Genomic DNA, 24,848 nt, shown 5'->3' with positions numbered 1-24,848 from the left:
TCCAATCAGTTTTGCCTGAAAAACTGACAGGCAGACCTGATTGGAAAGCTCACGTGAAAGGGCCCTTACTCAGTTCTGTTGTAAACAAATGTTAATAATCCTGTTTAGGGCTTTCAAATAAAACTCTTATTAAAACAAAATAAATAAATAAATATTCTGAGAGTAAAACAGCTTTGAAAGTGTCTCCAACGTTCACAGAAATGTTGGTTTAACTGCTGGCCGAATCAGAAGTCTTATTGGCAAAAAATGTTTATCATTTATATTGCATTAACTGTTTATTATGCCTCATTACTAGAGACATGTACAATATATATATTTTGATATAACGCACCATTTTCCATATATTCTGTCACAATATAAATAGGTTCCTGCGTCACCACTGCATGTAATCGGACCAGTCGCGGATGCTGTAGTTGTTTCATTAGATTGGCCTCTGCCAGGAATGCTTCTGCTGACATTGTGCCTTGTTTAAGGTTCTTTATGGCAACTTTTGTATGGCCATTGTAAAACCCTGTTCAAGAGGACAAAACAAAATGTAATGCAGAAAAATAAAACATATTATACAATTTGCACATGCCTATACATTTAAATAACCAATGGCTTATAAAAAAAAGTCAGCAAGTCCCTTTATCTAATGGATTATGTCAACTGAAAATGGCTCATGGTTTGTACTGTCACTTCTTCTATACTTAATTAAAAGTAACAGAGTGGATTGGTTGTTCATGGAGAAGACCCTGCAAAGCTCTGTCTTTGCCACAGCCCAGAGGCCAGGATGAAAATGAACAGAGTTCTGTCCCAAACTTTTTGAATTTGTAATGGCACCCTACAGGGGTGTTCACTCTCCCCACTCTTATTTGCCCTGGTGTTGGAATTTTTTGTGGGAGATTCGGCTGAATACAGACATTGGGGTGTCTGTGTGGGCTTGAAAGATAATAAACTGTCAGCATATGCTGACAATATCCTCTGATACGTGTCCCAACCTCTTACTACCTTACCAATTTTGATATCTGAACTAAGGAGTTATGGTTAGCTGTCTAAATTTAAAATGAGTTTTGGTAAATTTCTAAATTCTACAAGCAACAATCTCACCAAACCTGAGGTCACAAATTAAAATTAACATTTTGTTTCTTGGCAGGCACATACTGTTCCCTATTTGGGTGTTCACATCTCCTCTTATACCCAACTACTACTCCTGTAACTATGGGCACCTTCTACAGACTATATATTGGGATTTACAGTCCTGGCAAAATGTATCTCTTACTTGGCCAGGATGTGTTAACGTACTCAAAATGAACATCCTGCTAAGGATCCTGTATCTCTTTCAAACTATACTCATCTCTCTGCCTCCAGCTTTTTTCAGTGAGTGGGCACAAACTATAGATAAAGCAAATAGGCGACCTTTATTTTGCATAGCAAAAGCCCAAGATTAGAATATTTTATCTTGTGTAGAAGGAAGGAAGGTGGCGAACTAAGTCTCTCTGATATTAAGTTGTGCCATAAACCTGATGGCCCTGGTCTGTATTCTAAATTAGCACCATACCACTGCTGATAAAATTTGTCTTTCTCTCGAAAAAACTATTGGCGTTCGTAACTTGGCAGGTTCTATATGGATCCTGACCACAGCACAAGGTCTATCCAGTTGGACCTCCCCCTTTATCTTAGTGACCTTAAGAATATGGGACCAGGTAAATAAAAAGGGGGAACTGCCCCCCCAGACCTCCCCTTTAGCTCCTTTGGAGGGGTTCCACTGGTATGTGCCTTGTGAGGATACCTCTTTTGTATACATTTTTTGTTGGCCTTCATTCCCTGTATTTCATCCAAGAATGGAGACTTAGCAATACGTTTCACATCAACTAAAATACATAAAATCCTGAAACTCACCCATGCCCTCTCCATTAGTACTAGAACCCAAGAATTCTGTTACAGATTTCTTTCCTGGTGGTATAAAACACCCCAGCGTTTAGCTATATTTTTTCTTGTTGAAGAGGCTTCCCCCAGGAATTCAGAAATTCTGTTAGGAGATTTCTCCCTGGATACAAAAAACTACCTTTAGACCCATTGACTTTCCTCCCTTGCCATGCTTATTCCACACTACGCCTACCTCCCTAAAATCGCAAAAATGCAGTTACCCCATACCTTTTAAATGCAGCGAAGGGTTGAATGCCTGATTTTGGAAACAAAGTTAATGTCTGACTTTACCAGATTGGCAAAAGGAAGCAAAGATGATTTTGGAAGCAGAGAGATGGGTCCATATTGCTAATAATAAAGAGGGGCATTTTTGAGATATCTGGTCTAGTTGGATATACTACTACTTAGAGATTGACAAACTTTTCTGACCATATCATTGTCTTCATATCTCCCCTTTAATTAGATCTACATGTGGAGTCTCTGTAAGGGCGCTGTTCCTTTGCAAGTAACTACCCACTGCCCTTGGTTAGCTTATTTCCTACTAGATATCAGACAGCTGATAGGGTTATTGCAAGATCATTAATTCTCATGCAATACATTGTTTTTTTTTTGTTTTTTGTTTCCTATCTTTGTTCTCTTAAAGGGATATTAAAGGCTCTTATTTTTAAAATATAACAAACATGTTATATTCACCTGCTCTGTGCAGTGGTTTTGCACAAAGCAGCCCCGATCCTTCTCTTCATGCTCTGGGGGCACTTGTGCATGCTTGCCCCCACCCCCTGCTCCCTCCTCACTGCATGTAATTAACAGCAGAGGGATTCAATGACTCCCACTACTGTGTTTCAGCCAATGATGATGGAGAAACCTGGGAAAGCCGCTGCTCCCGTGCACACTGCTGGATCGAGATGGGGCTTGGGTAAGTATTAGGGGGGCTGGAGGGATGCTGCATACAGAAGGCTTTTTAAAAAAACTTTTTATCTTCACCACCACTTTAAAGAATAAGTTCACCTTTTAAAAAAAATAAATAAATGCACATCTTTTTGCAGGTAAAAAAAAATATGCATTTATTTTATTTTTTTACTTGGAGCCTGTAACTTATGGCACCCACGATCTACATGCAGGACTCTTGCAGACTTGTCTGTGTATATGTCTGCTGGTACCTCGTATGGGCAGGCAGATACACACTGACAGGAAGAGAGGATGAACTACCAAAGGGCTCAATGGCGCCATGGTAGTTCATTGAAACTACAAGCCAAACTTTGTTGGTATTTGTAATTTCCCATTCACATAGCACTGTGAATGAATGATGAGGCTAGGCGGGCAGAGTCCCACACAGCCACGTTATTTTCAAACATTGACAAAGGGTGCCCGGAGAAGGTGCCGATTGCGGTCACTGTGGGGAGGGGGAAAGGCTGAAGCTTCTAGAACATATTACATGTTCCACCCTAAATACGAGTGGAACATGTAAGATGTTTCAAATTGTAAACTCATTCTTTAAGATTTGTGGCTAACCATTCATACTTTTGGATTACCAATTTTATCTATGGTTATACGGAGTCATACCATATACACTATGCTAAGATTGCGGGGCCTTGCCTCGCCTAATTTGCCTTTATTGGCATTTGTATTAATCTTACAATCCCCACGCCTAGAGCCTAAATGATGGTGTAGCTAGGCAAGTTGCACCTCTATAATACTGGTTATCTGTCATTGTTATCTGTATATTAAAGATGGTATAATTAATATTTAATTTTTAATGCATCCACAATACTTCTTTTGTATCTTCTGATTGTTGAACATGTCTATTGCTTTATTGTTTTTTGGATTATCTAAAAAAAATAAAAAATAGAACTATAACCAGCAGCACTTACTGTAATTATAAGTGCATCTGCAATAACAGCCCTGCAAAGTCTGACAAATATGTCCTTTATGCTCTATGTATGTAATTGTTAGCACAAACGTTTACATGCCAATGGCATAAAATACAGTCAAAGCTGAAGACTGTAAATGCTGATTTTTCGAATTTTGGTTTACAAAGCTAATGCTTTGGGCCAAAACAGAGCAGTGTGCGTAGGCAAAAAGCATATAATACAGCTGCATTCACATCCGTATAAATTATGGATACGAATTCAGCAAATTGTATGCCTGTGTGCATGAGTCCCAATACAGCACTGTCACTGTCCATTTTGATGGGGAAATTGAGCAAATTTCTTTCCTGCAGGGAAGGAAGGAAAGAAAGCCTGAAAAAAAAACTACTACAGCCACCACACCTAAGGACTGGCAAGCAGAAATATATAAAAACATTTTGTTTCTGGATCTATAGCGACTCTTTTTAGGATTTCACAGGGCTGTTCCCTGCTCTGGCAGTTACAGTCAAAGATCAGCCTTATACTAAAATCTCTAAGTCTACTTGCAGCCACATTTTAAGACTTACCTATCTAACTCTGTAAAGCAACAATCACTATACATACCTTTTCTGAAGCCAAACTAGTCCGGTCTCCAGCGGCGGAAGTTGTGTGCAGGATACAGCCGACAATGGCTGGGAAATGCCTGGAAAGGGACGTCACCCATAGAGTTACTATAGGGCTTCCATTGTTGGTTGCCTGTCCTGGAGCGGAGGGGCTTCAGAAACACTATGTATAGCAATTTTTGCTTTACAGGGTTTGATAGGTTAGTCCTAGAATTTGGCTGCAAGTGGCTTTAGAGATTTTAGTTTTAGGCTGAACTTTTACTTTAAGGAGATGGAACTAACCGAAACCTGTTCTAATTTCTAAGGTAGCTACTCCTACAAAATTTTCTGGTTGCCAGTTATGTAATATAGTCTTCATATAATTATTGACAATATAGGTTCCAAGCCTCCTTGCCTGTATGCAGAAATGTTTTATCACATACTTCACATAGTGTATGTCCCACAAAAAATAATACTTATGTATACTTCACAGGAAGTGCTTTGGTGCAAACTCTACATTTATCTGAAAATTAAAAAAAAAAAATTCTACGTTCAGATGAACATAAATTAGCTACATTTGAAATAAATCTACTTACCCATCCACACCTCTCCAAACTGGCCTGCGCCTAGTTTTTTTACCAGCTGCAGTCTGTTGCGAGGGATTTCCCATTCATCAGCCCACCAAGGTTTTTGTGGACGTTTAGTTTCACAAGGGTCCTTTAGCAATGTACACAGTCCATCCAAGGATGCTAGATAAAACAGAATATTTTACATCTGCTGCCAAATCAAATCATATAAATGCTTACAGCATGATAAAAGGGCCTGTGTGTTGTTCTGCTGTGAGGAAAATGTTAATGTTTTTGGATCAGTTTTATTTTTAAGTGAATTTATATAATTTGTTTTACTATAATATAATTTAATTGATATAAAATGGTACAACGGTGACCTTATTTACTATACAATCCAATTAGGATTTTTACTTGCATGCGATTGAAGTGCATGAAGCTTCACCTTATTTTCTACTTAGTAAATATCCTTTTCTACTTCACCCAAAAGGGAAAGTTCCACTTGTTTGCATCCCCCTCCACTGGCACATTTGCCACTTTTTGGGGGGAAGGGGGAAAGGGTACCTGGTTTTAACAGGTACCCGCTTCCTAGTTCTGCTCAAATGTACTGCGGTGATCTGAGCGAGAAGTTCAGAAAATATTCGACAGAGAAAAAAGATTTGACAGAGAGAAAAGATTCTGCAAGTTACTGTTCTAAAAAGTGTTTGGAGACCTAAGTCCTGCCCCAGGGGACATGTATCAATGCAAAAAAAGTTTTAAAAATGGCCGTTTTTTCGGGAGCAGTGATTTTAATAATGATTAAAGTGAAACAATAAAAGTGTAATATTCCTTTAAATTTCGTAGCTGGGGGGTGTCTATAGTATGCCTGTGAAGGGGCGCATGTTTCTGGTGCTTAGAACTGTCCCTGCATGAAGTGTCATTTATGCAGGAAAAAAGGTCCTTTAAAATCACTCGCAGCTATTATGAATTGTCGGCTCCGTAATACAGAGAACACTCATTGAAAGTCATTGATAAAATAAATAAATAAATAAATAAAAAGCGCAGGGGTCCCCCAAATTCAATTACCAGGCCCTTCAGGTCTGGTATGGATATTAAGGGGAACCCTGCGTCAAATGTAAAAAAAAAATGACGTGGGGTTCCCCCTAAATATCCTTACCAGACCCTTCAGGTCTGGTATGGATATTAAGGGGAACCCCGCGTCAAATTAAAAAAAAAAAAAAAAAAAAGAATTTTTCAAAAGTGTGTTTGTCTTATTTAACAATTTTTTACACTTTCTTTGTGAAATGGTAGGGGTACTTTTGTACCCCCTTACCATTTCAAACAGGGGGGGCCGGGATCTGGGGGTCCCCTTGTTAAAGGGGGCTTCCAGATTCTGATAAGCCCCCCGCCCGCAGACCCCCAAACCACCGGCCAGGGTTGTGGGGATGAGGCCCTTCTCCACATCAACATGGGGACAAGGTGCTTTGAGGGGTCACAGACCCCCAAAGCATCCTCCCAATGTTGAGGGCATGTGGCCTGGTACGGTTCAGGAGGGAGGGGGGCGCTCTCTCGCCCCCCCTCTTTTCCTGCGGCCTGCCAGGTTGCGTGCTCGGATAAAGGGTCTGGTATGGATTTTTAGGGGGAACCCCACGTCAATTTTTTTTTTAATCTGACGCAGGGTTCCCCTTAATATCCATACCAGACCTGAAGGGCCTGGTAATTGAATTTGGGGGACCCCCATGCTTTTTTTTATTTTTTATCAATGACTTTCAATGAGTGTTCTCTGTATTACAGAGCCGACAATTCATAATAGCTGCGAGTGATTTTAAAGGACTTTTTTTCCTGCATAAATTACACTTTGTGCAGGGACAGTTCTAAGCACCAGAAACATGTGCCCCTTCACAGGCATACTATAAACACCCCCCAGCTCTGAAATTGAAAGGAATATTACACTTTTATTGTTTCACTTTAATCATTATTAAAATCACTGCTCCCGAAAAAACAGCCATTTTTAAAACTTTTTTTTGCATTGATACATGTCCCCTGGGGCCGGACCCAGGTCCCCAAACACTATTTAGGACAGTAACTTGCATATTAGCCTTTAAAATTAGCACTTTAGATTTTGAACTTTGGAGTCCCATAGACTTTAATAGGGTTCTAAAGTTCACACGAAGTATGCTATATACTAGCTCCGTCGAATCTTCTTTATACATTCGACAGACACCATAAGCCTTCAAAGACAGATTCGGCCGTAATTCATGTGGATTTTTGGACGAATGCAATTTTTGAACGAAAAACTAAATAAATAAAAACAAATTTCGGGAGTAACTAAATTAATTAATTTTTCGGACGAAAACAAAATTCCGAAACAAAATATTTTACTCTGCACATGTCTAGTATACAAATGATTTAGTTTTTTTTCATCTTTTCTCTTTATGTGTACAACTATTATTTTAATCGATATGTATGAAATTCCATCTTTTAATGTTTAAAAGTTCCCATTTAATTGCTGCTACCCTAAAATAGAAAATCACCAGACTCTCTAGGCATATGTTTTAGATAGAATTGCCTAGTCTAACTATTAAAATACTAATTTGTCCTATGACAGATTATTTTATAGGATCCATTTCCACTGCAAATTAAGGATGGACAATTCTTGTCCTTGGGTGCCATCTGGTGGTCAAGTGAGCTAGTACATAAGTAAACACATGGTTGATAATTAGCTTGCCCTACCAATCATAGAAGAAGGTTACATCTTCTGGGCCAGGTTTAGCAAAGTTTTATGACAGTATTGCCTGGCCACTCTATAAGAGAGAAAATAAAAAAGACGCACACTCATCAGAAAGACACACACTTAACAGCAGACACACGCCCATCCTCTACAGAAGTTTTTCTCAACTCCAGTCCTCAAGGCACCCCAATAGGTAATATTTTCAGAATTTCCCTCAGATGAAACTGCTGTGGTAATTACCAAGGCAATGAAACTGATCAAATCACCTGTGCAAAATAATGGAAAGCCTGAAAACATGACTTGTTGGGGAGCGTCACATCATCTAAAGAACACTCTTCTAGATCTGACACCTCACTGAAGCCAGGGCACCCAGCACGATCCTAGATAGATGCCAATTTGAGGTAGATCAACTCTACCTATTAGTCGGCAGCCATTAATTTTCTGTGTGCAAGTATTTTATAATAGTTAATTTGCTATCTCATTAGATCTCCTAACACCCCAAAATTTGGTAATTTTAATTTGTTTAATTGGAATAAATTTAGACTAACTTCACCTGCTAATCTGACTGCAGCAGTTTCACGGGTCAAGTTAGTCAAATGCAGATTATTATCTGCCAAATTTTATAAAAATAAACTAAGATATCTACAATTGGGGAAATGAAACATTTAGTTCAATCAAACAGATACACAAAACTTTCATTGTAAATTGTAGTGTCTGTGTTCACCTATTAATCAAACTGTTAGTAGTGTTTGTAAGTGACTTATTTAATAAATATTCAATTATTTTTGATAATCTGCAGTCTATACTCACACTGGACTTGTTGTGTTATTTAATAAATCAGATTAATTGTTTTTATATATTATTATTTATATATTATTTTTGAATTTGAGGCACTGTGGTAAAACGATCAATTTAGCTGACTAAACGAATCTTTCAGGCATTCCCCGACAGCTGTCAAAATACACTGTTTAGTGCTGCAGTCAATTTGCTGCTGTGATGAACAAAGGGAAAATTTCAAGAAACGTTGATCATTAGTTGATCTCTGGAATGGGAGCTGCCATTGACGGATCAAAATTCAGTCGGTTCCTGCTGAACTGGATGACTTTGTATCCATCTATGGCCATCTTTAATCAGCCTCTAAAAGCTACTGATATCAAATAGAGTTATTCACCTGCTGCTTATGGTCAAAATGAAATATTTACATAAAGTTTTTCATACTTAAATAACATTAAAAACACATTTGTTACTTTTTACGCTGGTATATTGTGTATAATGTGTTTTTAGTGGATTACTCTAAATTTCAACACAACGCATATTGTGTTTTCAATGCATTTTTGATGCATTTACTGGCCAATATATTACATTGTTTCCCAGCATGCACCTGTGAAATCTGGACATGTGATCCCAAAAGGGCACCCAAAACACAATGTGATGCCTTATTGGTGCATTTTCATTGACTTCTATGAAAGGGGAAGGTGCATTTTTGGTGCACATTTTACAGAGTGCACCACAGATGCAGCACACAGGACTCTTAAAAACACAGCAGAAATGCAGCCCACTGGTGTGAACAAAGGATTTAAAGGGGAATCAACTTAATGCGCTTTTGTCATGTTGGAAAGATACGTTTGAGCGTTTCAAAAGCACACCAGTGTGAAAGGGGCTTAAGTCATGAACATATAAGCAGGATATCTACAGAAATATTCTACAAAAAATATCCCCCTTAAAGAAAGTTAATTTCTGTATTTATTTTGAGAGTGTTGTATTTTTCCTTACAGCAGGACCAGAAATGCTTACCCGAATAATGTTGCACAAGTTCCCGAAGATTTTTGAAAGTTATTCTTGGAGAAATGTAGAAACCTCCATTATCCATGTTCCGAATCTTGTAATGTTTCACTACTTCTCCTTGAACTTGATCAAGATCCCGCACAGATAAGGAATAGGAACCTGAAGAGACATCAGTGATGGTATTAAAATTAGCAGGAAGAAATCAGTGCTCCAATACCATCCTTACTAATTTTATGAAAGTATGTACCCATTAAAATGGAACTATGGGCAAAATTATATAAAATGACGGAAACTAGCAATAGCAGCGGGAGTCCACCGGGACTCCGCGTTTTTTTTTTTTTTTAAAAGCCAGCAGCTACAAATTCTGCAGCTGCTGACTTTTAAAATAGTGACACTTACCTGTCCAGCGCGCCCGCGATGTCGGCACCCGAAGCCGATCGCTAGGTCCTCTGTCGGGTCCTGCCGCCGCCATCTTGGGTATGGGAATCAGGAAATGGAGCCTTTCGGCTTCATTTCCCGGTTCCCTACTGCGCATGCGCGAATCGCGCTGCGCAATAAGGACGCTCCCCGCTGCCTCTGGGAGCTGTGTGTTTCCCAGCAGGCAGCGGGGCACTTGCGGGAAGGGGCGGGCACTTGCAGAAAGGGGCGTAAGTTACGCCCCTTTCCGCAGAGAGCTATCCCGGAAGTGGGTGCAGTTACCTGGATTATCCAGGTAACTGCACCCCCCTCCCCCCTGAAAGGTGCCGATTGTGGCACCGGAGGGGGGGAGGGTTCCGATGAGCGGAAGGTCCACTTTAGGGTGGACCTCCGCTTTAACACAGCAGCCTATGCTTTTTTGACCCACACCCCCATATAAGTTCATTTTATTACATGTTGATGCTGCCAATAAATCTAGTGTTTTACAATTTCCTTTACCAGACCAAACCGTCCAGGAAAAGTGAAAGTTAGAAGGTTGAGATAACTTATTAAACACTACGTACAATGATCTTCTTTTAATAATTCAGTTAAAACCTTTATGCCAAATAGATTTTTTTTTCTGTGACTGCTTAAAAAGTGTTAGCTGAAGTTGGACTTTAATTTGTTAGTCAGTTATGTAAAGTCCATCTAAATCTACTAGTTCATCTAGCAGTACCCTCTCCGTAGGTTAAAAATGCTGTGCTGTCTATGTCGGGAGGAAGGAGATAGCAGTGACGTCATTAAACCTGCCGGGGGCGCAAGACATTGTTTTTACAGAATACTTGTAATCGTACTGTTCCTGTAAGTATAAGTCTTTTTTTTTACAATAAACTGTTAATGATCATTGCGCAATGAGGTTTGCCCTTCCTCTCTTTGAGTGTACCGTGTCCCATACATGCTGTGAATACCATCAGGTCACATTGCTATGGGGAGGAGGAGGTTGCATTCAAGTGATTGCCTGCTGTCCAAGGGTGGCTAACCTGCTCCTCCATGGATACAGTGAAGCCACTCTAAGACAGGATGTGTGTTACCGGATAAATTACCAGGTGAAAATAAAGAGAAAAAAAAAACGCTTGCAGCCACCACATCTAAGGACTGGTAAGTTGCAATATATTGAATGGTTGTTTTTGGGTTTAAGCACACCACTTAACCTGTTGATATCTAAACAGGTAAACAGGCCTTGACATGGATACATTTATTACCAATACAGTGGAACCTTGGTTAACGAGCAACGCGGTTAACGAGCGTTTTGAAAGACTAGCAACTTTTTTTTTAAATCCTGACTCGGTTTGCGAGTGTTGTCTCGCAACATGAGCAGAATTCAAGCTAATGGGGTGTGCAGTACCACATTTGGCCAGAGGTGCAAGGGCGCCGTTCAGAAATACTTGGAATCACTCAGAAATACTCGGAAACACTCGGCAATGGAGAATTTCCAAGGGTTTCCAAGTTCAACCGAGCTGTCCCAGCGTATTTCTGAGGCTCTCTGGTGCCCTCCACATCTGGCCACATGTGGTATTGCATGTAATAGAAGTCAATGCGGAATGAATTATCTTCCTTTTCATTGACTTCTATGAGGAAACTCGCTTTGATGTACGAGTTTCACTGTAAACCCTAATAGTGTTTAATGAGTGTCTTCTAACCAACACATATTTTAAATAACAAAAAATGCTTGTTGATATCCATTTTTGTATACAGCTCATTATCTGGTAAACTGTTATAGTAATAGTTTACAGTATAGTATAATTACAAGAAGCAAAATAACCCCAGAGCTTGTCATTATTCTAGTGAAAATAAGCTCCTTTCAAGACTGAGAAAGTAAGAGTTGCTATTTTTTAATTATCTTTGCAAGTGATGGGTCCAGTTAAAAAAAGCAATTGGTGGTGCAGGGCTTCACAAAGGAGCTATAACAAGAAACTTGGGTTGTCAGAAAGGGATAATCACTGTGTTAATGGGTGCCAATGGTTCTCTTTTCTATGAGGACAACTATATCTGGGCTCCTTCATTAGTTTGTGGACTAAAATACCTTGGCTGGTCTCACTCTCTCTTATTAGAAATGATCCTTGCTGATTTCCTGGAGCTAAAAGCTGACGCTCTGCATCTTTCCGTCCAAGGTTCTTGAAGAACCAGCTGAAAAAAATTAACAGGCTGAATCACATCTTTACAGTCATGGTTGTGTATAATACATTGTTGATATCAGCAATGAATGTGACATTCACCCAACATTGACCGAAGGTGTATCTTCCTGATGCATGTGTTTCAGCGATTGATTCATCTGCAGTGAATGTTTGGTGAATGTCACATTCACTTTTTTTTATAATATTCCCCGTTCTTTAATAATGCAGTGCCAGTCAACACACATTTAAACCCAAATGAAACCTGCTAATTTGTTACTGTAAAGCCGTCATACTGCATATACAGTAATGAATATGTCTCTTATATACTTTCTGTTATCTGTTAAGTGCTACAGCATAGGTTAAAAAAAAAAAAATTCTGTGCTGCCAGCACATAGCAAAGCCTGTCCACATAGCTATCACATAGGATCTATCCTGTGGTCCATTACACCAATGTTTCTCAACTCCAGTCCTCAAGTACCCCCAACAGGTCATGTTTTCAGGATCTCCCTCAAATGAAACGGCTGTGATAACTAAGGCAGTGAAACGGATCAAATCACCTGTTCAAAATAATGGAAAGCCTGAAAACATGACCTGTTGGGGTTGGAGGACTGGAGTTGAGAAACATTGCATTATACCACACTGAACAGTGCTTTAATCAACATTGGTCTGACATGTTCTACTGCACACTACTCTAAGGCCCCTTTTACACTGGGGCGGGAGCGGCATCGGTGGTACCACTTTACTGCAGTATTCTGCCACTAACGTTTTAACCCCCACTAGCGGGCAAAAAAGGGTTAAAACCACCCGCAAATCACCGCTGCAGTGGCGCTTTGCCAGCGGTATAGCCATGCTGCCCCACTGATTTCATTGGGCAGGAGCAGTGTATACACTGCTCCTTCACCGCTCCAAAGATGCTGCTTGCAGGAGTTTTTTTTAACATCCTGCCAGTGCAGCTCTCCAGTGTGAAAGCCCTCGGGCTTTCACACTGGAGACACAGTAGCGGCTGTTTCAGGGCACTTTGCAGGCGCTATTTTTAGAGCTGTAACTCCTGCAAAGGTCCCAGTGTGAAAGGGGCCTAACAAACATTGCTCTCCCTCACTGAACAGAGCTGTTGATTAGAGTGTTCAGTGGAGTGTGTAAAAAGTTTGTCACAAAATTACATTTCATTCATCTTTATGCACTGCAGCCCATAGCAATGCAGTGTAGTACATCACAACACGCTGTGCTTTCAATAGACCAGAGCTTTCAATTTTCCTTTACTTACTGTCCCAGAGATACAACAGGAAGCTAGAGGAAATTTTCCAAAGTGAGGAAAATTCCCCTATCAGAGTTTTCCACAGAATAGGTGTCAGCTGTGGAAGATTTACCTTTATCTTTCCTTCTGGTGACAGCTTTAAATTGTGCCTTTCCCCTCACCTTTTTCTCAGTGACAGTGGTCAGCACAGAAACAGTGGTAAACCTTCTCAGTAGGGGACATAAACAACAATAAAAATTCTAACCCTTTCCAACTAGAGTTTTTTCTTGAGATACAATTTAATATTTTTAAGTATTGAAACAATTAGACAAAATAAAGTGGTCTTTATCTATTTGTTATATACTGTACTTGCTTGTAAGATAATGCATGTTTTTTATAGTTTGAAAACTGTTCATTAGTGCGAAGGATAAAAATGTCAGAGCAGTTTTACTTTATGTTTCAGGCGCTCGCCTAAACACTTACGGCTCTGAGGCGATTCCGCTTACAGGTGCCACAAAGTTGAATGGTATCAGTCCCTCCTCTCCTGTGCATATTGACCTGGCTCTCCACCATTCACCATTTCTACAAGGCAAAATAAGAGGACATTTGTGAAATACAACACTACAGTAAACGAGAATATACAAATTGGTAGATTATGGGTAATATTTTATATTACAGTATATATATATATATATATATATATATATATATATATATATATATATATATATATATACACACTGAGCAAAATTAGAAAAGAAACACTTTTGTGTTTTCCCCAATTTATCATGAGCGGAACTCAAAGATCTACGACTTTTTCTATGTACACAAAAGGCCTGTTTCTCTCAAATATTGTTCATAAATCTGTCTAAATCTGTTTTAGTGAGCACTCCTCCTTTACCAAGATAATCCATCCAACTCACAGGTGTGGCATATCAAGATACTGTAAAAAGAAAGAAAAATCGCGCTACAGTAATATAGTAAGACTAAAAAATAAATCAATTCACATATACGACAAACACTGGCCTGTGTTTGTCGTAAGAATCTGCAGTGCTTTGTGTCATCGCCTGAGGCTGGTGTGAAATGGGGGAACAGAGGGGTACCATGTCTTACAGTCTATGATATTGGACCGTGATTCGAAAGAATTGTGGCGGTTGGAGGATTGGGGATTGGGAGTGTGTACAGCTTTCTTCGTTTTTGCTATGCGAATTAACTTATAATATCTGGTAAGGAGCCATTTTGGCCTATGGTGGTGGTGATTTTTTGCACGTTTCACGAATTGGAATATGAAGTAAAGAACCATTTCCTCTGAACACTTTAAGTGACACGTGGTGTATCGCATCTTTGAATTTTGCTTCACAGATGGACTTTTTTGAGGACTGTCATATACGAAGTATTTGAATATTTGTTTTATATGTTTTTCTTCACAGGTTTTTCATATTTTTCAGTCTAAAATTTTTCTCACGATTGAACATGTTTAATATAGGAGGGTATTGAAATTTGCACTTCTCTTAAATGTTTAAAATTACTGTATTTTGCACTCTCTCATATAGCTCCCTGGTTGAGATTGTAGGCTCAGGGGGTAGGTGTGTGTCTATCCATTGGACTTTCTGAGGAGAGCGTGGTTCTTTTGTTTTAATTTATATCAAGACACTGATTAGACAGCATGACAGCGCAGGCGTGCCTCAGGCTGGCCACAATAAAAGGCCACTCTAAATGAGCAGTTTTATCACACAGCACAATACCACAGATGTCGCAAGTTTTGAGGGCGAGTGCAATTGGCATGCTGACCGCAGGTATGTCCACCAGAGCTGTTGCCCTTGAATTGAATGTTAATTTCTCTACCATAAGCCATCTCCAAAGGCATTTCAGAGAATTTGGCAGTACATCCAACCCAGGACCTATACATCCAGCATCTTCACCTCCAAGATCGACTCAGCCACCCGGACAGCTGCTGGAACCAAAGAATTTCTGCACAAACTGTCAGAAACTGTCTCAGGGAAGCTCATCTGCATGCTCCTCATCCTCATTGGGGTATTGACCTGACTACAGTACGTCATCGTAACCGGCTTGAGTGGGAAAATGCTCACATTTGATGGCGTCTGGCACTTTGGAGAGGTGTTCTCTTCACGGATGAATTCCGGGTTTCACTGTACAGGGTAGATGGCAGACAGCATATATGGCATCGTGTGGGTGAGCAGTTGATGTCAACATTGTGGATCAAGTGGCCCATGGTGGCGGTGGGATTATGGTATGGGCAGTCGTATGCTATAGACCAGGCATCTCAAACTGGCGGCCCTCCAGCTGTTGCAAAACTACAAGTCCCATAAGTCATTGCAAGGCTGACAGTTACAAGCATGACTCCCACAAGCACAGGCATGATGGGACTTGTAGTTACGCAACAGCTGGAGGGACGCCAGTTTGAGACCCCTGCTATAGACCATGAACCAGTGGCAGCTCGTCCATACGGAGTGCATGGGCGCCACCCCCCCCAAGCTTTTCACAAAAAAAGTCACTTTAAGTGTGTCTGGGCGCCAGACACATGGCTGTCTATGGCAAGCTTCCCAGCTTGCAATCAGCTGATTGCAAGCTGGGAAGCTGATTTGCCCATGTTTACGACGTGTTCGGGGCGCAAACGATGCACCCTGTGATGTGAGTGGATCACTGATGTGGCGGATGGGCATGGAGCTGGCAGTGCCGAGCCTGAGTGTAGCCAGAGCCTGAAGGTGAATGCAGGGATCGGGGGTGACAGTAATGTATAGTAACACTTTTCACTGCAGATCTCTCTCTCTCATTTTCTTTCTATCTTCCCTCTTCAACCTTGTAAAGCAAGCTACATTTTCCATGGTACATAACCCTTCTATGATGTGTCTCACTCGACTTCGTGCTCCCCTTCTTCCATTCCCAGGAGGTGGCAGCAGCTTGTCATGGTACTAGCCACATATTAGACAGAGAATGAGGCTGGAAGCCCTTCAGTGTTATTAGTGGAGGACTCGGAGAAAGCAATGTGGATTTATCTTGGGCTCCTCCTGCTCTCATGTAAGGAGCAACTGACTGAAAGTCAGGCAGTCCCTGCTTCATTCAATGTATGCCCAGCTTACCCTTATATGTCAGCTGTATAACCGTTATCTGTGTTTCTAGGGCTGTATACCGTGAGCTTTGATTCTAGTGCTGTATACCATGATCTTTGATTCTAGGGCTGTATACCATGATCTGCAATTCTAGGGCTGTATACCATGATCTGCAATTCTAGGGCTGTATACTGTGATCTGCGATTCTAGGGCTGTATTCCATGATCTTTGAGTCTAGGGCTGTATACCGTTATCTGTGATTCTAGCTGTATACTGTCATCTGCCATTCTAGGGCTGTATACCGTGATCTGCCATTCTAGGGCGCTATACCGTGATCTGCCATTCTAGGGCGGTATACCGTGATCTGCCATTCTAGGGCGGTATACCGTGATCTGCCATTCTAGGGTGGTATACCATGATCTGCCATTCTAGGGCAGTATACCGTGATCTGCCATTCTAGGGCAGTATACCGTGATCTGCCATTCTAGAGTGGTATACCGTGATCTGCCATTCTGGGGCCGTATTCCGTGATCTGCGATTATAGGGCTGTATGCTGTGTTCTTCAATTCTGGGGCTGTATACCGTGATCTGCCATTCTAGGGCTGTATACCGTGATCAGCCATTCTAGGGCTATATACCGTGATCTGCCATTCTAGGGCTGTATACTGTGATCTGCCATTCTAGGGCTGTATACCACGATCTGCCATTCTAGGGATGTATACCGAGATCTACCATTCTAGGGAGGTATACCGTGATCTGTCGTTCTAGGGATGTATACCGCGATCTGCCGTTCTGGGGCTGTATTCCGTGATCTGCGATTCTAGGGCTGTATACCGTGTTCTCCGATTCTGGGGCTGTATACAGTGAACTGCGATTCTGCGGCTGTATACTGTGATCTGCAATTCTGGCACTGTATACTCATGTTTTGCGATTCTGGGGCTGTATACTCCTGCCCTGCGATTTTGGGGCTGTATACTCCTGTCCTGCAATTCTGGGGCTGTATACGCCTGTCCTGTGATTCTGGGGCTGTATACGCCTGTCCTGTGATTCCGGGGCTGTATACACCTGTCCTGCGATTCTGGGGCTGTATACACCTGTTCTGCAATTCTGGGGCTGTATACTCCTGTTCTGCGATTCTGGGGCTGTATACTCCTGTCCTGTGATTCTGGGGCTGTATACTCCTGTTCTGTGATTCTGGGGCTGTATACTCTGTCCTGTGATGTTGATCTGTATACTTTTGATACTATGGATGGAAGCTTGTGGAATATAGGGGACAGAGTGAGTGGATTCTGGAAGGGGTGGGGCTTTTGATAATTGGGAGGGGTCAAAAAGGAAGGGCAGGGTCTGGCACCCCCTCCCCATCCTAAAACTTCAGCAGTCACCACTGCAATGAGCACAGGTGCATTTTATTGATGGCCTTTTGAATGCACAGAGATACCGTGATGAGATCCTGAGGCCCATTGTTGTGCCATTAATCCACGATCATCACCTCATGTTGCAGCATGATAATGCATGGCCCCATGTTGCAAGGATCTGTACACAATTCTTGGAAGCTGAAAACATCCCAATTGTTGCATTCTCACCAGACATATCCCCCATTGAGCATGTTTGGGATGCTCTGGATCAGCATATATGACAGCGTGTTCCAGTTCCTGACAATATCCAGCAACTTCACACAGCCATTGAAGAGGAATAGGCCAACATTCCACAGGCCACAATCAACAACCTGTGAAGGAGATGTGCTGCACTGCTTTGGGCAAATGGTGGTCACACCAGATACTGACTGGTTTTTGGACCCCCCCCCCCCAATACAATAAAACTGCAGTGGCCTTTTATTTTGGCCAGCCTAAGCCCTTGTACACACGGTCGGAGAATCCGTCGGAATGTGTCCTATCGGACTGTGTCGTCGGATAATCAGACTGTGTGTGGTATGCATCGGACTGATTCAGTCGGAATATCCGTTGGGCCCAATTTTCCAACATGTTGGAAATATTTCCCGACCAACTGGGCCGATCGGACATACTCTGATCATGTGTAGAGAATTTTGATCGGACCAAGTGCCACGCATGCTCAGATCAAATTCCTACATCAAAGCTATTGGCTACTAGCCTGAATGTAGTCCCATCGTAATGAAATTACGTCATCACGTTCTGAAAGATCGGATTTTTCACCAACTTTGTCCGACCGCGTGTATGCAACAGTTTCGGACAAGATCCGACGCGCAAAATCTGACGGATTTGGTTGTGGAAATTTCCGACCGTGTGTACAGGGGCTTAGGCACATCTGTGCAATAATCATGCTGTCCATTTAGCATCTTGATATGCCACACCTGTGAGGTGGATGGATTATCTCGGCAAAGGAGAAGTGCTCACTAACACAGATTAAGGCTGGGTTCACACTGCTGCGGGGGGAGATCCGGATGTGATTCGCACCGCAAATCACATCCGATCTCCGTAGCGCTGCGAGTTCAGCCATACAGATAGTATGGCTGAACTCGCAGCGGTCCCGCAGCAAACTCGCACGGGACCCTTTTTTTCGTCCGCAACAGAATCGGATCGCATGGGCGTTCACACCATGCGATCCGATTCTTGTGCGAGTCGGCAGATCGCACTGCGATATGCGATCGGATCTGGGGGTGTCATTAACATATCATTGACACTCCCAGCCGTTCGCATAGGGCAGTGTAAACTGCCGGCGGGAGTCGTGCGATGCGGGAAAACGCCGCGGATTCGCGGCGTTCCCGCATCACAGCGGTGTGAACCCGGCCTTAGACAGATTTGTGAACAATATTTGAGAAAAATAGGCCTTTTGTGTACATAGAAAAAGTCATAGATCTTTGAGTTCAGCTCATGATAAATAGGGGCAAACACAAAAGTGTTGCGTTTATCATTTTTGCTCAGTATGTATATGTATATGTATCTGTGTGTGTGTGTGTGTGTGTGTGTATGTGTGTGTGTATTTAGGGTACCTACATCCCATGTCTAGTAACATCCATTACTGATAGGCTTAACACTTTTATAACCTACTTGCTGTTATTACAGATTACTCCTGTCTGGGATCACTGAGTTCTGCTTGGCTATTTCCGTAGCTGTTATCGATTCTTTTTTACTAATTCACTTCATGTTTTTTTTCACATTGAATTTTGTGGGGTTTACCAGCCATTCCAGGACTGCACTAATTCATGCCCCTTGTTATAGGCTGCCCACTCATCAATGGATTTCTCCATTATTTAATTACTGAATAGAGCATTAATGGCAATTGCATCATAAGTCACTCTATAGATTATGTATTATTAAAACCCCCCATAGTGGCAATGTCTTGAAAATACTTAGAGAATTTAGAAATTTTGATACCTTGTATTTGTATTTTTTAATGTAACTCATATGGTAGTAATATTGTAAACACAAAGTGAAGTTCTATACATGGCTGCATGTGCCTTTATAAATACACTAGTATTTGTATTAATTTACCATTATATAGGATAGGCCATGCCTACATTTGTTGATTAGTTTGTGTTTTATACATTATACATATATAATATATAATTTATACATATGTTTTATGCATTTCTAGTCTTAAACAAATAATATGTTAATGATATAAGTGTGGATATTTTGGATCAGTGAAACTGACAAACCTCCATTTCTAATATTTCCAGCCTGTGTTCATTTGTAGGGGCAGTTCCTTGCGACAGTTAAAATAAAAATTCTTTAATATATTATTGGTTTGGTTTATTGAAAAAAAAATTGTATTTTCAAGAGCAGACAATCATTATCCTCGTCTCAATATTTAAAATATATCTAAACCCAAGAACAAAAATATAATGCATTGAACTGTAAATAATAACTGCACTTTGTTAAGAAGAAAACATTACCTCTAGGTGATCTATGTACATTGCAAGGAATTTAACAAACTTTCGTTGCAGATTCCTACCCTTTTGTTAAAGCGGAGGTCCACCCTAAAGTGGACCTTCCGCTCATTGGAATCCTCCCCCCCTCCGGCGCTACAATTGGCACCTTTCAGGGGGGAGGGGGGTGTAGGTACCTGTACAGTACAGGTATCTGCACCCACTTCCGGGATAGCTCTCTGCGGAAAGGGGCGTGAATCTACGCCCCTTTCCGAAAGTCCCCCGCTTCCTGCTGGGAAACACACAGATCCCAGAGGCAGCGGGTCCATCCTTATTGCGCAGCGCGACTCGCGCATGCGCAGTAGGGAACCGGGAAATGAAGCCGAAAGGCTCTACTTCCTGATTCCCATACCTAAGATGGTGGCGGCAGCACCCGAGAGACGATCGAGAGATCGGCTTCGGATGCCGACTTTGCGGGCGCGCTGGGCGGGTAAGTGTCCCAATTTTAAAAGTCAGCAGCTGCAGTATTTGTAGCTGCTGGCTTTAAAAAAAAAAAAAAAAAAAACGCGGAACTCCGGGCAGACTCCCGCTTTAATGTGAAAAAATAGATGTGTGTTTGTCTGTGTCTATGTGCTCAGTACAGTGCCTTGCAAAAGTATTCGGCCCCACTTTTCAACCTTTTGCCACATTTCAGGCTTCAAACATAAAGATATAAAATTTAAATTTTTTGTGAAGAATCATCAACAAGTGGGACACAATTGTGAAGTGGAACGAAATCTATTGGATATTTTAAACTTTTTTAGCAAATAAAAAACTGAAAAGTGGTGCGTGCAAAATTATTCGGCCCCTTTACTTTCAGTGCAGCAAACTCACTCAAGAAGTTCAGCCAGGATCTCTGAATGATCCAATGTTGTCCTAAATGACTGATGCTGATAAATAGAATCCACCTGTGTGTAATCAAGTCTCTGTATAAATGCACCTGCTCTGGGATAGTCTCAGGGTTCTGTTGAAAGCACATAGAGCATCATGAAGACCAAGGAACACACCAGGCAGGTCCGTAATACTGTTGTGGAGAAGTTTAAAGCCGGATTTGGATACAAAAAGATTTCCCAAGCTTTAAACATCCCAAGGAGCACTGTGCAAGCGATAATTTTGAAATGGAAGGAGTATCAGACCACTGCAAATCTACCAAGACCTGGCCGTCCCTCTAAACTTTCAGCTCAGACAAGGAGAAGACTGATCAGAGATGCAGCCAAGAGGCCCATGATCACTCTGGATGAACTGCAGAGAACTACAGCTGAGGTGGGAGAGTCTGTCCATAGGACAACAATCAGTCGTACACTGCACAAATCTGGCCTTTATGGAAGAGTGGCAAGAAGAAAGCCATTTCTCAAAGATATCCATAAAAAGTCTCGTCTAAAGTTTGCCACAAGCCACCTGGGAGACACACCAAACATGTGGAAGAAGGTGCTCTGGTCAGATGAAACCAAAATCCAACTTTTTGCCCACAATGCAAAACGATATGTTTGGCGTAAAAGCAACACAGCTCATCACCCTCAACACACCATCCCCACTGTCAAACATGGTGGTGGCAGCATCATGGTTTGGGCCTGCTTTTCTTCAGCAGGGACAGGGAAGATGGTTAAAATTGAGGGGAAGATGGATGCAGCCAAATACAGGACCATTCTGGATGAAAACCTGTTGGAGTCTGCAAAAGACCTGAAACTGGGACAGAGATTTATCTTCCAACAAGACAATGATCCCAAACATACAGCAAAATCTACAAAGGAATGGTTCGCAAATAAACGTATCCAGGTGTTAGAATGGCCAAGTCAAAGTCCAGACCTGAATCCAATCGAGAATCTGTGGAAAGAGCTGAAAACTGCTGTTCACAAACGCTCTCCATCCAACCTCACTGAGCTCGAGCGGTTTTGCAAGGAAGAATGGGCAAGAATTTCAGTCTCTCGATGTGCAAAACTGATAGAGACATACCCCAAGCGACTTGCAGCTGTAATCGCAGCAAAAGGTGGCTCTACAAAGTATTAACGCAAGGGGGCCGAATAATTTAGCATGCCCCACTTTTCATTTTTTTATTAGTTAAAAAAGTTTAAAAAATCCAATAGATTTCGTTCCACTTCACAATTGTGTCCCACTTGTTGGTGATTCTTCACAAAAAATAAACATTTTATATCTTTATGTTTGAAGCCTGAAATGTGGCAAAAGGTTGAAAAGTTCAAGGGGGCCGAATACTTTCGCAAGGCACTGTAAATCTAATGGGAGTGTTTTTTTATAATTATCAGTCAGCTGCTGCACCTGCAGGGCTTTAATGTGGGAAATTGTGATTTGGAAATATCTCACCAAAAATAAATTTTTTCTTTAAAGGGGTGCCCGCATTCTGACTTGTATCTTAGTGTAGACTTCTGGGAAAATCAGTGAGCCAATCACACAAGCAAGCAATTACATTTTCTGGGGCGTTCAGTACACCATCTATGTACAGAACACCTCCAGGTAGCAATACTGCATTGCATTTTACAGAGAATTACAGTGTTGCAGATTGAAAATGAAAGGTCATTTTTAATAACATTCAATTACAATATGACTTGTGTCACAACTGTATAAGCGATATTATTTTTTTTTATTTGCAATTTTTTTTCCCCACAAAAGTGGGGTTACCCTTTCACACTGCTTAGATGTAATGGCTGTATTAGTTTTAGTTTTTCAGGGTATAGAAAAATACTTGTTGATCCTGCCAGATATCATGTAATCTTGTAACCTCCTGTACATGGAACTGAAATTTCAAACAATGTTATCACTGTTCCCAAGTATCCTATGTAAACTACAAAACAACTCCTCCATACATAATAGAGATGAGGAGAGAGGGAGGTATTTGTAGTTCAAATCAGGATAGCAGCCTTGAGTGACAATGCTGCTCCTCCATAGATACAGTACTGTGATCAAGCATTCATTGTCATCTTATTATAGGAAGTGTGTAACTGACAGGATAATGTGAAATTTTATATAAATAGCCCCCCCCCCCTCCAAAAAAAAACAAAAAACAAAAAAACGAATGTAGCCACCACATCTAAAGACTGAAAGATTGGTAAGCTGCAATATATTTTTTGTTTTTGGGTTTAGCTATGCTTTAAGGCGGAGTTCCACCCAAAAGTGGAACTTCTGCTCGTTGTACTCCTTCCCCCACATTTGGCACCTTTTCGGGAGGGGAGGGGGGACAGGTTACCTGTCTGTCTTTCTCAGGTATCCTGCCTCCACTTCCGGGAGCCTCAGCCGTGGGTATTTGTATCATGGCTGGGGCTCCCTCCTCCTGCGGGGCCTTACGCATGCGCAGTAGGGTTCCCAGCGCCTAGCCGTAAGGTTACACTGCCGGGTTACCTTACTTGCAATTCAGGCAGCATGCACCCGACAGCTGATGGAAACATTAGCTGCGGTGCCGACATCGCTGGACTCCAGGACAGGTAAGTGTCCGATTACTATAAGTCAGCAGCTGCAGTATGTGCAGCTGCTGGCTTTTATTTTTAGCAGCGGAGGGCGATCCTCCAGTTTAAGTTTTAGTGTAAGGGATAATGTTATTGGTTTAACTTAGATATAGGATTGTGGTTTGGAGGAGGTCAAATTAAAGTGTAAGTCCAGGCATTGCCCAAAATTACAACCTCCCTCTCTTCCTAGAGCATGCCCTAGAATTATCTTTTTTTACCTTATTCCTGCTTTTACTACTCCCTGTGACTTTATCAGCAGGCACAATCTGTAAAGCTCTAGAGTTCTCCAATTAGCATTGATCATGTGTTTTGCTTATTGCAGAGCTATAGGTCTGACTAAAAAGTGAATGATATTGAAATTGGTAAAGAAACTCCTGCTTACACAGAGAGCAAAGGGTCTCTGCAGCAGACTAGCAAGGAACAGGATGTGGCTGATTTTTTAAGACAATGAAGTGTAAGACTTTGCACACTTTCTTTTTTTTTTTTTTTATGCGTTTGTAATACATATAGTTGATTTACAATGAAAGTTCAAGTGGGCCTTAAAGTGGATGTAAACCCAATTCATGAAATTTAACCTGGGCAAATATATCTGAAGTGTTTAATTAGGTCTCCAAAGCCCTAATTCAAGTGTTTTTCTGTTGTTTTGTTCCTCTGTTATCAGCATGATAACTTCTGACAAGTTCTCCGACAACCAGCCTGAAATTTGTGTTGGGGTGGGTGCTATAAATAGATCAGCAGAGAGCTTGTCTTATCACAGCACAGCTCTGCACATTCCTTCCTCTGCCTATGTGAATGAATGAATGAATGAATAATTTGTATAGCGCACAATGCGAACTGAATCGTCTCAAGGCGGTGTGGAAGGGGGATGTGTGCATTTCCTCCAATCAGCTTTCACACAGTGTATGCCAAGGCTAAACTTCTACTGCCAATTGAAGAAGTAAAAATTCAAATACGATGTTAGAATTCTAAAGGGTCTAGAAAGCTGAAGACAGCAGATATACATGTAAAATGTATGTAGGGAGATTTGTTTCATCCCTGTGTATTATCTGAGGCTGTCCACTTCACTGGGTATAGGAGAGGGTTTACATCCGCTTTAAGTGTTAAGGTTTAATTTATGGATAAAATGGTTAGTATAGAAGAAGGGTTAAATGTTAGGGTCAGCATAACATTCAGTTAGGGTTATGGGCCAGGGCATGTGAGAGAATACTTTTTTT

General features: G+C 41.3%; 1 protein-coding gene across 3 annotated transcripts in view; it reads right to left on the bottom strand.

The window, feature by feature from the left end:
- LCK (LCK proto-oncogene, Src family tyrosine kinase) overlaps positions 1-24,848 on the bottom strand; it is a 76,262-nt gene that overhangs the window by 10,177 nt on the left and 41,237 nt on the right. For all 3 annotated transcript variants that reach the window (XM_077482001.1, XM_077482003.1, XM_077482002.1), the window contains exons 5-9: positions 13,706-13,804; positions 11,898-12,001; positions 9,428-9,577; positions 4,954-5,106; positions 332-511 (exon numbers count right to left, since the gene is read on the bottom strand). In XM_077482001.1, the coding sequence (XP_077338127.1) occupies positions 332-511; positions 4,954-5,106; positions 9,428-9,577; positions 11,898-12,001; positions 13,706-13,804 (686 nt within the window). The remainder of the gene's footprint in view (positions 1-331; positions 512-4,953; positions 5,107-9,427; positions 9,578-11,897; positions 12,002-13,705; positions 13,805-24,848) is intronic.

The sequence above is a fragment of the Lithobates pipiens genome, unplaced genomic scaffold, assembly GCF_037356315.1.
Source record: "Lithobates pipiens isolate NorthernLeopardFrog02 unplaced genomic scaffold, aLitPip1_a1.2 Scaffold_16, whole genome shotgun sequence".
In the NCBI taxonomy this organism is placed as follows: domain Eukaryota; kingdom Metazoa; phylum Chordata; class Amphibia; order Anura; family Ranidae; genus Lithobates; species Lithobates pipiens.
This window is presented reverse-complemented; position numbering and strand designations above follow the sequence as displayed.